Raw genomic sequence first — 12,816 nt, 5'->3', positions numbered from 1 at the left:
CTATATATATTGTTTTGTACGGGTGTGAGAGAGAACTAGTAAACAAAACATAAATATTATTTTATTTGCCAATAAAAAAGAAGAATGCATTCTTGAGAAGGCTTCAAGTTAAAAGCATTTGTCCCGGATCTTAAACTTCAGAGATTGAGTTTAAAAGTTAAAAATGGATACTGATGGAGATGTTACACGAACCTTGGTTCCAAGACCATGCCCATCAACAAAAGATCTTGTTTGAAGCTTGAGGGGGTCAAGGTTATTTTCTGAAGACTTTCAGCCACCTACCTTATGAAGTAATATTATATTTTTTAATTAAATATTATAAAGAAAAGAAACGTTAATGGACAATTATCTTGAAAACTTGTGACTTGACTGAGATATCTCCACCAACGACTCCGCCAAATTTACTACTCGTAACTTCTAATCAAGCTTCAAGCATTAAAATCATCTCGGATCTTTTTTTATTATTATTTTTATTTCTTGCAAATTTCTTACGCTAAATATTTTTCAATAGGTCATAACACATGTCAATCTCCCAAGCAACACGTCACTCAGATCAATGGGGGTGTGCTGGGAACGAAGAAAAAATCGTTCATATAAAACAAAAGTCTTCATATATCAACCAAGCGGTGACGAATTCAGGGCTTAATATTCAAATTAATGCAACTATTTCGGAGCTTTTTATACCTTCCTCATCAAGCATGCTTACGTAGGTCCTGGTGCGGTTCTTCTAACTTTTTTAAACGTCTCTTTTTATTCAGTTGTAAAAAAAAATGAAAAAGGGTTTAAGGGCATGACAAATACTACGATTAAGCTTAAATGTTCACACATTAATAATATTTTTTTGATTAATAATGAAATACGGTACTCCTTGAATAAGCTATATATATATATATATATATATATATATATATATGTAGCTTGCGGCTTCTTCCATCAAATCATACAATGATGTGAATATAATTAGCTAGAAACATATAAGAAGAACATGCATGCAGTATATATGTAGCTTTCTAGAGTATAAGTACAAAACATTCCTACTCCTTTATTTTTGTTGGGTTTCTAAAGTCAGGTGAGTCCAACATACCCAATTTCATCGGATGCATGTCCCCTAATTAAGGAAAGGTGAATCCGATATACGCACAAGTCAACTACGAAATTAAAGTAAAACTTAAATCGGAGTAGGAATTTGCACAAGCATACTTGTGATGCAGTTCTCAATTGCACCTCCAACTCTTAATTTCTTAATTTCGGACCTTTGTCGACTTGTTACATTAATGGCAGTTGTCAACACAAGAATTAGTATCAATATACGTTTAATATACTATTTAGTATTTGCAACCCATTTTTATTGAATGACTTTTATGTAAATATAATTCAGTTAAACAGCGAACGAACTTGTATAGATTATTTAGTAATATACACATGAAATAATAAACTAATAATGATAAAAAAATAATGTCAAAATTAATGGCACGTTTTTTTTCTTCTCAAATTAAAGGCATGTTATTACAATCTTTTATCATTAATTCAAATAAGGAAAATGATCTACACAACATTACGGATTACGGTCCATTCAATTTTACCAATTACCACCTCTTTTGTTAACTTCAAATACAATAGGTTTCCAATATGACTTCCACAAATGACTTCAAACATTTTATTAATTAATAAGGCTCTTTCTTCCATTATTTTTCTTTGTCTGTACCTATACGATGAAAATGCACGGCTTTGGAATTTTGAAAGTCTGACCATTACGTTCTCAACCATGAATTGGATTCACATATCTAAAATAAAAAACGTAAGATTATAAACGGAAGAATTCAATAGTATATATATTACTTCCTCCATTTTAAAATATAAAATAAGCCGACCTTCAAGTTTTTCTTTAAAAAAAAAAAAAATAACATAATGACTATAACAATTTTACTAAATTATATATTAATTGGTTGCTGAAAAATTGATGCACAAAATACACAAAAACCATTATGTTTCTTTTTTAGTATAATTAGAATAAAAGGTTCAATATTTTATATTGAAAACTAAAATGCTACGTATTTTGAAATAATATAAATAAAATTATATATAACAACGAGGTTGTCACTAATTAATATTTTTCTTTCCTTCACATATATATAACACACGTCAATTTAGTGAATTTACATGTGATGAAGAACACATAGTTGATCAATACATGCTAAACGATCGATATTAAATTGAGAAGACTATTCAACTACTCTATATATATTTGGTTTCCAATTAGTAAACTTGGTTGACAAAATTTATTTTGACTCTATCACGTATTAATTGAATTAATAATTTGAATGTAGACTCCTTTTTCCTTCAACGGTAAGATCAGCATGCGCGATTGCTTTTGAAAGCTTTTAATAGTATTATAAAAGTTTCTGTCACAAATTAATAGTCTTATAATTACGTTCACATAAAGTTATGTATCGTGACATATTACATGAGTCATATGGGATCCTATTTACGTCTATTATGGATGGTATATAATGAATTCACACACACACAATTCAAAATAGAAAATTTTGATGTATTTCCAACATGAATTACTATAAAAAAAAATAGATTTTGCATTAATTATAAGAAATTTTATTTTTAAAAGTTTGGATATATTAAACTTTTGTATTCTCTTACACACACATATTAACCTTTATACAATAACTAAACTAATTAATTATAAGCATTTTTATTTTTTAAGAAGTGTGAATATATATATTAAACTTTATTATTCTTTTACACACTGACACACACATGTTTGAAGTGGTAAGGTATTCACCAATCGTTACTCTTGAAAATAGTCAGTAAATCATTTAGCCTTTATACAATAATTAAAATAATTAATTATAAGCATTTTAAATTTTTTGAAAGTATGAATGTATTAAACTTTATTATTCTCTTCCTTTATTAATATTTTATCATTTTACTTGGTAGAAATATTAAAAATAAACATGAAGCGAAAAAAAAAATAATTAACGTTTTTTAATAGATGAATAATTAAAATTGCAGAACTCGTGAACTTTGACGAGTGTGTTTTCTTGCTATGATATTTAGCCTGTCATTGTTGCACATGGCAAGTTGGCAACGTAGATAAGTTCCGAGGGTGATAAGTGATAACTGATAAAAAAAAAAAGATTGACCCATTAACGTTGGAGTTGGGGGGCTTTTCTACTCTGGAAAACCATTGAGGGAAGGTGATAACTGATAAAAATGACACGGAAGAAAGAAATATCAGAGAGAAGCTAAGGAGATATAAAGTTGAGCAACTTATTAGGGGAAGAGGAAGAGAGAGAGGGAGAAGTTACTGATCTAATAACATTTGTCAATAAAAAAACCATAATAAACAAAGAGAGAAGCTATTTTTCAATACTTTCTTTAAATTAAAAACTAAGGTGTAGAATCGAACTTGATTGACGAAGCAAATAAAATTTGATATTTATTTTTACACATATTCTAATTAGCATGCAAACACAAAGAAAGAAATGGCATGAATGTAGTTTCTTTCTCAACCAAAAACCAAACTCGTACAAAACAGTGAAAACAAATGTTACAATATAACATGCTCAACTTGTACTGGGTTCATAATCTGTAGTCTGAACCATTGGATCTGCATACTTAATATATATTTATGTATGGCTCTGATTTTTTCACCTAGGCAGTGACACACATCATCTATGACTGGAACTATATATAAGGCGTAATAACTTGCTTCAGCTGTTACCTAAAGAGGGATGTAAGCGTAGGCAAAGTAGATAGAAAGCAAGCAAACCAATAGTGACATTAAACAAGAATCGCGTGCTACAAATTGACTTGTTAAACAGATGTTTTAACTATAAAATACTATTATAATTCCATAGTTTAGTGTTAATTAATCAATATACTCCAAATTACTCGTTTCAGCTTTTCCGGACTTATGCTAAACTTGTCTGGAAAAAGTCAGTAACTCAACCAAAGGTTTCAAAATGAGTGATAACTAATCAATGTACTCCAAATTGCTCGTTTCATATTTTGTAACTTCTGTTAAACAAGTAAGGAAAATGTTAATAACACGACAAAAATGTGGAATACATTGCCATATACGTACCCAGAGTTACTAAAAAAAAGAAGGAAAAAACAACAACCGAGTTAATTATTAATTTAAGTCTCTTTATTTATTTAGAATGTTTAATTAGGTCATTTGATTTCTAAAACTTATAATCAGCACCTTTATAATTTTTAAAAAATACTTCAATGCAGTTCTTTATTATTTAATTTGATTTAATTTCATCTTTTATTTTTTTTAAATATCTTAATGTAGTCCTTTTTTGCCGGAATTTGCAACTTAATATTGCTATCTCAATTAGATGGAAAGAATCACATCGAGGATTTTTTTAAAAAATAAAGGATCATCTTGAAGCATTTTAAAAAACAAAGAACCTAAAAGTTTTTAAAAATAGAGGAATTTTATTGAATATTTCAAATAAATAAAGGAACCAAATTAATAATTAAATCAAAACAAAAAATACACATGGAAGTTTGCTTCAAGGATTATTTTTTTAATTTTGAGAACATTTTTCTTAAAAATATGATATGAGAATGTTATTCTTGAGTATTTAGAAAAATGTGATATATTTTATAATAATTATTTTATTACTTCATAATAAACATGAGAATAATTTTTTTCAATCTCGTATTTCTTTTAAAAAATAAATAATCCATGAAACAACCTCTCCCTAATAATTTTGATATATTGGTGAAAAAAAAGAAGTAAATAATACTTCAAACATGATGAGTCTAATTATGTCAACAGAGTTCAAGTGGGAGCAATATATATAATTTAATTCAGAACCTATTTATTATTTTTCTAACAAATATTCTAAAAAGTACAAAATGAGAGAAGTCAGTCAATAGACTTTTTAAGTTTGTTCTCGTTAGACATAACACTCAAAACACTTACATGCAGAACTAACGAAGTAGTTTCTCATTGTCTTTTCTTAGTTTAGGAATTATTGCATACGTCACATTAAAATGTCATAAGCGGAAATGAAAGTTTGGTAGAATTCAGAAAATAGAAATTCAATTGTTATTCATTTTAGAAGAAAAAAAATACAATTTGCTTTTAGAACCATATTATATTAATTTAAGTTTAATTTAAAATACAGTACAATTATCTGTAATATTCTGAGTAGATTTTGGTTTTATATTGTTTGATTATATTAAATTACTTCTTTAATGATCAACACAATCAATGATTTAAATTATGAGAACCATCTTTTTCAAAAGTAAAAATTATTTATTTGATAAGAATAATTTAATTTTCATGAATACAAATTAAAAGAACATAAATAAACAATGAAAATTTACATAAATAAAATTAACAATGAAAATCTAAAAAACGTTATAAATGTTAAATATATTGTATTTTCTATATAAATTTTGAAAATATTATTTTTTTCTTTATTTTTTTTATTACATCATTTTCTCTCTTTCCATGTTATATCTTTTTTTGTTTATTATTTAAATACAATCTTCCATAGTAGTAGTATTTTCAGCGGTGAATTTTTTATTTGTGGTTTGAATAAAGAGAGAAGACCGGCGTACGGAACGATCGCCAGAATGGAAAAAAAGTGGCAACGTATAACGCGGGGCGCCCTCTGTGGGTCCCATTATGAAATCTGAAACCCTTTGACGCGGTGCTCCTCCTCCCCCACACGCCGGTGTACTGTGCGGTGCCGTTTAACTTTCCGTTGGTGAAAAAACGTTTTTTTGTCTCTTTCATTCTCTACCTCATTTTTTATAGATTAGATTAATTTATTGATTCTCTAATTTATTTTTTACATTTATTTAGTTTTTTATTTTTTTATTCATTTTGATTTTTAAAATTTATTTAACGTTATTTTTATTTTTATTATCCATCAATCAATCCATGATTTCAATCCTTGTTGTATTTAGACACTCAAAATTGGAAGATTATGTACCTTAATGATTATTCATTGACTCACCCAAGACTTCTCTCACGTAGTCTAATCTTTATTCATTGGTTTCCACCCAATTCCTTCCTAGTAACCATAAATCATTCTTATAACCTCATTTGAAATTGGAATAGTTGTCCAAAAGTCATTATAAAACACTCATAATAATGATTAATTGAAAATTAAAGGCAAATGCGATCAATACAAAGCTTAGGAGAAGATCGTGTCTATAAGAACCTCAAAAACAGAGCCCAGAAAATAAGTTACATTTGATCTCAATTGAATGTTCTTGGATTAGGTCCAATAAATCTTAAATAAGATTTAGTCATAGGAACATGTTTAATTTAGTTCTCTAATTTTTAAAGTCTGCTCAATTTGATCATGTGTCTATATTAATTAGATTGATCATATAATCTAAATTTGATCATATGGTAGTAGCAATCTAAAACCATCACTAAATAATTTTGAGTAATCATAAAATGTGATTTCTTAATATTATTTATCTAATTTAGATGATATGATCAAATTAAATCAATTTTAAAAATTAGAAAATTAAATTAAATTCCAAAAATTAAATAACAAAATCGAACATAAGAAATAAATTAATTTAACTTTTTATATTCTTTTTAATTTATGTACTATTATTCCGTTCTTAAGAATTCCCATATATCATAATTATATAATTACCTCCGAATAGAAACTAATTAAATAACAAAAGTTAAGGATAGGCATAAAAAAAAAAGAATGTAGGTGTAAAGAAAAAGTTGTGGAAAATTTAAAGTATTCCCAACACCTATGTACCAACCAAGCCGATTCAATTTATAATATCTGAGATTTAAAAAATATTGATTGACTCGAAGTTACACATTGTGGAAGACTACTCAGAGTGGAAATCTACGCGGAATGTATACTTCAAAGTTCAAGCAGTGTTTTATCACTTTAAATCACTTCGGTAGCTTTTTAAAGTGACTTGAATGAGATTGAATAGAAGGGAAATAATTTCTTAGTTTAAGGTCACTTATATGAGAAACATATTTAGGATTTAAATTCATTTGTTTAAAATTAAAATAATTTCATACTTAATCCATCAACTCAGTAACTATAAAAGTGAAAGAATTAATAAGTTTTACATGTGCATGTGTTTATTACTCTTAATTATTTAATATGCCAATATTACTTTTTAATCAAAATATTTACACTATTACATGCTTTTGGCACATCTTGTCCTTAAGCTAGTTTTCTTTTATATAATTGAATCTTTTGCTTAAAAAAATATAAATGATTTAAACATAAATTACTTCAAACTTATTTTTAATCAAAATAAATTTATAAAATCTAAATCATTTAAAATCAAGCCGCCAAACACATGGGCTCTCAAAGGAAATATAGTAGCTAGTTATGGTAGCTTTCAAAACAAATATTTTTTCTAAACTTCATGTAAACTCAATACTCCCCTTGAGAGTAATATTATTCTATATATAAAAGTAATATTTTGGATTCAAATATTATGAATATGAAAATAAAAAAGCGTTAGAAAAATGTAACCCTTGCTCGTTCTATTTTAGATCAAAATCCAAAATGATTTTCTGAATACTATAGATTCTAAAAATAACATTATAAAAACATTTCAAACAAGTACACTTTTGCTCAATCAAACAGTCTAAAAGCTTACTCGTTGATTTATTTTAAGAAAAAAATATCACTTTTTATTGTTTGTTTATTGGAAAGGCATGAAAAAATGCACCATTATTCCTCTAATATGGAGATGACCTAATCTGGACAAAATTCCTCTTCCACCGCATTAAAGGGTATTGATTCGTTGGTTGTTAGCTAAAGCACATGTTAATGCTAACTAATGCTAATGATCAAAAACTGAGTCCCAGTCTTAGGTGTATGGAATTGGTTGCATTAGCTTAGTTCCGCTTGCGTTTCTTGACTTGTGACGCGTCTTCCAATTTCCATGTGAGTGCCAATTCTAGCTTCGCTGACTAACTCAAATGAGGCAGCCACAATAGTTGAAATAAATTACTCATAACTAAACACCTTCTCCAAGTTGACTCCCACCCAAACTTGCGGAGAATGCTAATGCCCTGTGTCATAATCTATATATTGCTCAATGAAAGACTATGGGGAAAAAAATAGAACACTCAAAAGAAACAAAAATTAAGAATCTTCTAACGTTGACTACGACATTTTATTGCACTTAACAAATATGTTTGTTAACTCAATATGCTTTGATGAAGATCCCTTAATTATTCAATCATCAGTGCTAAATTTATTTCCAGCCACATGGTAACGATGTACCGGTTAAGAAGTCTTCTCTTTGCCCCGTTAAGGCTTATAAAAAGTATTCAGAAACTTAAATTGGAAGTCTATGATTATTCGTTTTGGAATAATTATAAATTTGTAGTTTTCTTTTTTAAGTTAGCTTAAAAGAATTTCTCTAGTTAATTTAACATAAATGTGCTTAATTCATTCCGTACTATGGAATTATATATAACAAATATCTGCATGTTTGATTCCCGGTCTAACATCCTATACCGTGCATCAAAAACATGAAAGAAACACAAGTTATACAAAGTTATTTTTACTTGAAGGTGGAAAATGGAGGTGTATTACTTTTAATGTAATGTTAAACCAAACACTCGCTATATCGATAAATTTTCAAACCTTACATGCAAAATATCATAAAATCAGTCTTAAATTCATAAAATTTAATATTATCCGATAGTTGAAACTTCAAAATCGTGTTTTGAGAATATAAATACACACAATTTTTTTTTGTATACGTCGACATAATGAATTGATGCTTGTGAATTCGAATTCTAAGTTATATTAACATTTTCATCGAAAAATAATATATATTAACCTTGAAGCCAACTTTTGATGGGAAACATGAGATTGCATAATGCTTAAAAGGTTAAGTAAATATTGGTATCTAATGGAGTATACATAATTAAATACCACTACCGCACCGTATGTCTATGTCATGGGGTAAAAAATACGCTCAACCCCGTTGGTGTGGGACTGACGATATTACAACGCAAGCAAGCCAAAACGGATGAAAGAAAGAGGTTGCTAGACAGTACAAATGGCACCGTTTGGTTAAACCGGCCAACAATATTATTTCTGATCCTTCACTTCAACCATAAAAATCAGGTTTGCAAATTTATATTTGAAAAAAAAAACAAAAAACAAATGTGCTTGTGAAGCCTTGAGTTGCACAAAGAGACAGGTGTGAAAGGGGGATGGGCGTTTCACAATCACAAGTCGTAATTCCAATTTATTTTTTGGAACAAATCAAATTGCTTGTTCATGGCACACGTAATGGAAACTTCCTCTCATAGGGAGGGTGGACCAGTGGTGAGACATAACGCGCCGTTTATAATTGATATTTTAAGAGGTGTTTCTATGTCAATAAAAAAATTATACCTTTTTTTAATTTTAATTGATACAAAGGAATAAAAAATAAATAAATATTAATAAGTGTTTTAAAGACAAGAAATATTTTTGTTAAAAGATGAAAAATTACGTTTTCTTATCATTTATATAATAAATATATTTTTTTAATTTTTTAATTAATTTCCTTACGAAAGTGGTCAGTAACATCCTAATGAATATCATAATGTAAAATAAATTCATACTTTTACATGAATTAATTAGAGCATCTAGATTTTGCGGTGTTTTAATTTAAGATTTAACCCTTACTGTTTGTTTTTTTGTTTTTCTTCTCTCAGACTTTAGTCATCTTGGACATCAACCACTCAACTACCTAAACCCACCCACCCCTATAATAACCCCTCTCATCCCTCTTTCTCTCCCACAACCTGCTCCAGTTCATTAAACTTGTTTTTTGCTAGAAGCAGGAAGAGAAGCGAAACAAACAAACAACAAAATAATCAATTGAGCCACTTACCATCAGATTTAGATCTCCCAACAGAGAGTTTCTCAAAATTGCCAAGTACCCTTTTCAGGATCAAGGAAGAGAATCAAGAACCACCAAAAGGTGTTGTTCTTTGTTGTAGTTGTTTGTAACTGTAGCAACATGAAGATGGTTAGAAAGTTGGTTGTGGTGAGGCTTGTGTTGGCCATATCTGTGTTGAGCTCTCTCCTTCTGACAACCTCGGCACAGACAGCATGCAGGGGCCAGGCCTTCACCGAAAACAAGGTTTTCTCCTCATGCCGTGATCTTCCTCACCTATCCTCGTACCTCCACTGGAACTTTAACCAGAGCACAGGGAAGTTGGACATAGCATTCAGACACACAGGAATCTCTGGAACAGACAAGTGGGTTGCATGGGCTATCAATCCCAGCAACAACCTCAATTCAGCTATGACGGGAGCACAAGCACTGGTGGCTATCATACCATCTAGCGGTGCCCCAAATGCATATACTTCTTCCATCCAAAATCCCGGAACCACACTGGCAGAGGGAGCCATCTCTTATAATCACTCAGGATTGACGGCTACCCATCAGAACACTGAGGTCACCATCTATGCTACCCTCACTCTTCCCAGTGGTACCACCACTTTGGTCCACCTTTGGAACGATGGTCCTGTGTCTTCTGGTACCCCTGCAATGCATGCTATGACTTCTTCTAACACCCAATCCAAGGAAAGCTTGGATCTTCTTTCTGGCTCCAGTCAAGCAGGAAGTGGGAATTCACTTAGGAGAAGAAGAAATGTAAGTACCTGTTATTCTACTTGCTTTTTTTTTTTCGACAAATGTTGGTTTTGTTAGAGAGGGGATTGAACCCACCACCTTTCCCTTCCCCCTTAACCATCCAATCCACCTTATATCTCCCTGCATGGTTTCCTTGGCATCAAACCATAAGGGATGTTTGGAAATTCGTTTTCTTCTTTTTTAGGGAGATTGATTGAAGAGTGTATGTTGATTTGTTCAGGTCCATGGAGTCCTGAATGCACTGAGCTGGGGGATTTTGATGCCCGTTGGTGCCATAATAGCAAGGTATTTGAAGGTGTTCAAATCTGCAGACCCTGCTTGGTTTTACCTTCATGTTACATGCCAAACCTCTGCCTACATAGTTGGTGTTGCTGGGTGGGGAACTGGTCTCAAACTCGGAAGTGACTCGGTTGGTATTAAGTATAACACCCATAGAGCACTCGGGATCACCCTCTTCTGCCTTGGAACCCTTCAGGTATATGACTTAGGAGATGTTCTTGATTTGTTTGTTTCTTAAGCCTCTGGAATGTTATGGGACTCACAGAAACTATCTATTTTGTTGAATACAGGTTTTTGCTCTGCTCTTGAGGCCCAACAAAGACCACAAAATCAGAATCTACTGGAACATTTACCACTACGCCGTTGGATACTCCACCATAATCATCAGCATCATCAACGTCTTTAAAGGGTTTGATGCATTGGAGACTTCTGTAGGGGATCGCTACAATGACTGGAAGCATGCTTACATTGGCATCATTGCAGCTTTGGGTGGCATTGCTGTGCTTTTGGAGGCCTACACATGGATCGTTGTGTTGAAGAGGAGGAACTCAGAGAACAAGACAGCACATGGCGTCAATGGAACAAATGGGTATGATTCTAGGGGACAGCAGGTGTAAGGGAAAGTGGCCTCAGAGATACTGGATTTTTTGCTTCGGAATTCTACTTATATGAGTTTGGTTGTTAAAACTTATAACATTTTCTGTTTGTATATTTGTTCACTTATATGGAGTGTATTTAGGACACTCCCGGTAGCTTAGAGTCTGGTTTTGATATAAAATTCTTTCATAGGATAGACAGTGAGTTCCTGGGGCATGGTTTCCGGAGGATACCTTGTATTGATTTTCTTCATATTTGTATTTATTGTTTACGTTTATCTTACTCTTTCTCCATACCTTCCAGTTTCAAATATCTTGGCTTGTTATGTTATCTCTCTGGATTAGATGAAGGTATTCGATTCTTCTTTGTTCCTTTCGGCTGGGGGCAACAACCTAGTGGATTTTATTGCATGTACAATTTGGTAAAGTTCTTCCAAAAACTTTGTATCGAATCAAATTTATTTCTGCATATTGGATTTCAAAAGTGAAGCTGCGAATAGCATAAAGGCTATAAAGAATACAGTCTGTACATGACATATTTTGGTGAGCATCATTGACCAAACCTCTTGGGAATCGTTTGAATTTATCAAACCGAAGGGATGGATGCATTATGCTTCCCTGTTTGTCATATTCCTTCCTCTATTTGGACATTTGGACCATTCTCTTCGTACCTGACTTTACACTATTCCGCATCAATCATTTTCTATATTTAATACACCGTGTTCCCCTTTTTCTGAGAGTTTGAAAACCAAACCCACAAGCGGGAGCGCACGCCATCTTATTTTAATTAGCAATGAGTTGCTAGTTGCATGTCTTCTCGTATTTCGGCCAAACTTTGTTAACACCGTGCCAAGAGACAAAGGCACAAGGCCATAGCGGTATCACAGTAAATTAGATTAAAAAGAAAAGTCACGAGAAAATGTCAAAAGAATCCCAGCATAATCCATGACGAAAGTTTACGGGAAACCTCTCATACCCCATGTGAATGGAATTAATTTAAAGCGAGTTGCATCGTTAACACGTGAGACAATCAATCAGAATTAGAGTATATATGCTCAAACAATCACATTACCATCAAATTCTATCAGAGTAGCGCTATTCTCACTAATTTTTTTCTGCAATACTTTCTACAGAGAGAAAAAGAGATAGAAACCAAAGAGAAATGTGAAATAAAATAAATAATGTGATAAAAAGGGATAGAAGAAAAAAATGAATTGCTAAAAAAAAGTTATGAAAATTTTCAGTGAAAATATCATTACTTATTCTATTATTAGATGATAAAAAAATT

At 31.0% G+C, this 12,816-nt stretch overlaps 1 protein-coding gene across 1 annotated transcript; it reads left to right on the top strand.

The window, feature by feature from the left end:
• Window positions 1-9,653: 9,653 nt before the first annotated feature.
• On the top strand, window positions 9,654-11,900 carry LOC114388731 (cytochrome b561 and DOMON domain-containing protein At5g47530-like). The gene is made up of 3 exons (XM_028349379.1): window positions 9,654-10,653; window positions 10,874-11,128; window positions 11,223-11,900. Exons 1-3 carry the CDS (start codon window positions 10,015-10,017, stop codon window positions 11,547-11,549), a joined length of 1,221 nt encoding a protein of 406 aa, XP_028205180.1. The 5' UTR covers window positions 9,654-10,014; the 3' UTR covers window positions 11,550-11,900.
• The last annotated feature ends 916 nt before the right edge of the window (window positions 11,901-12,816 follow it).

This window comes from Glycine soja, chromosome 15 (assembly GCF_004193775.1).
Source record: "Glycine soja cultivar W05 chromosome 15, ASM419377v2, whole genome shotgun sequence".
NCBI lineage: Eukaryota > Viridiplantae > Streptophyta > Magnoliopsida > Fabales > Fabaceae > Glycine > Glycine soja.
Note: the sequence above shows the minus strand (reverse complement) of the source record. Positions and strands in the feature narration are given on the sequence as shown.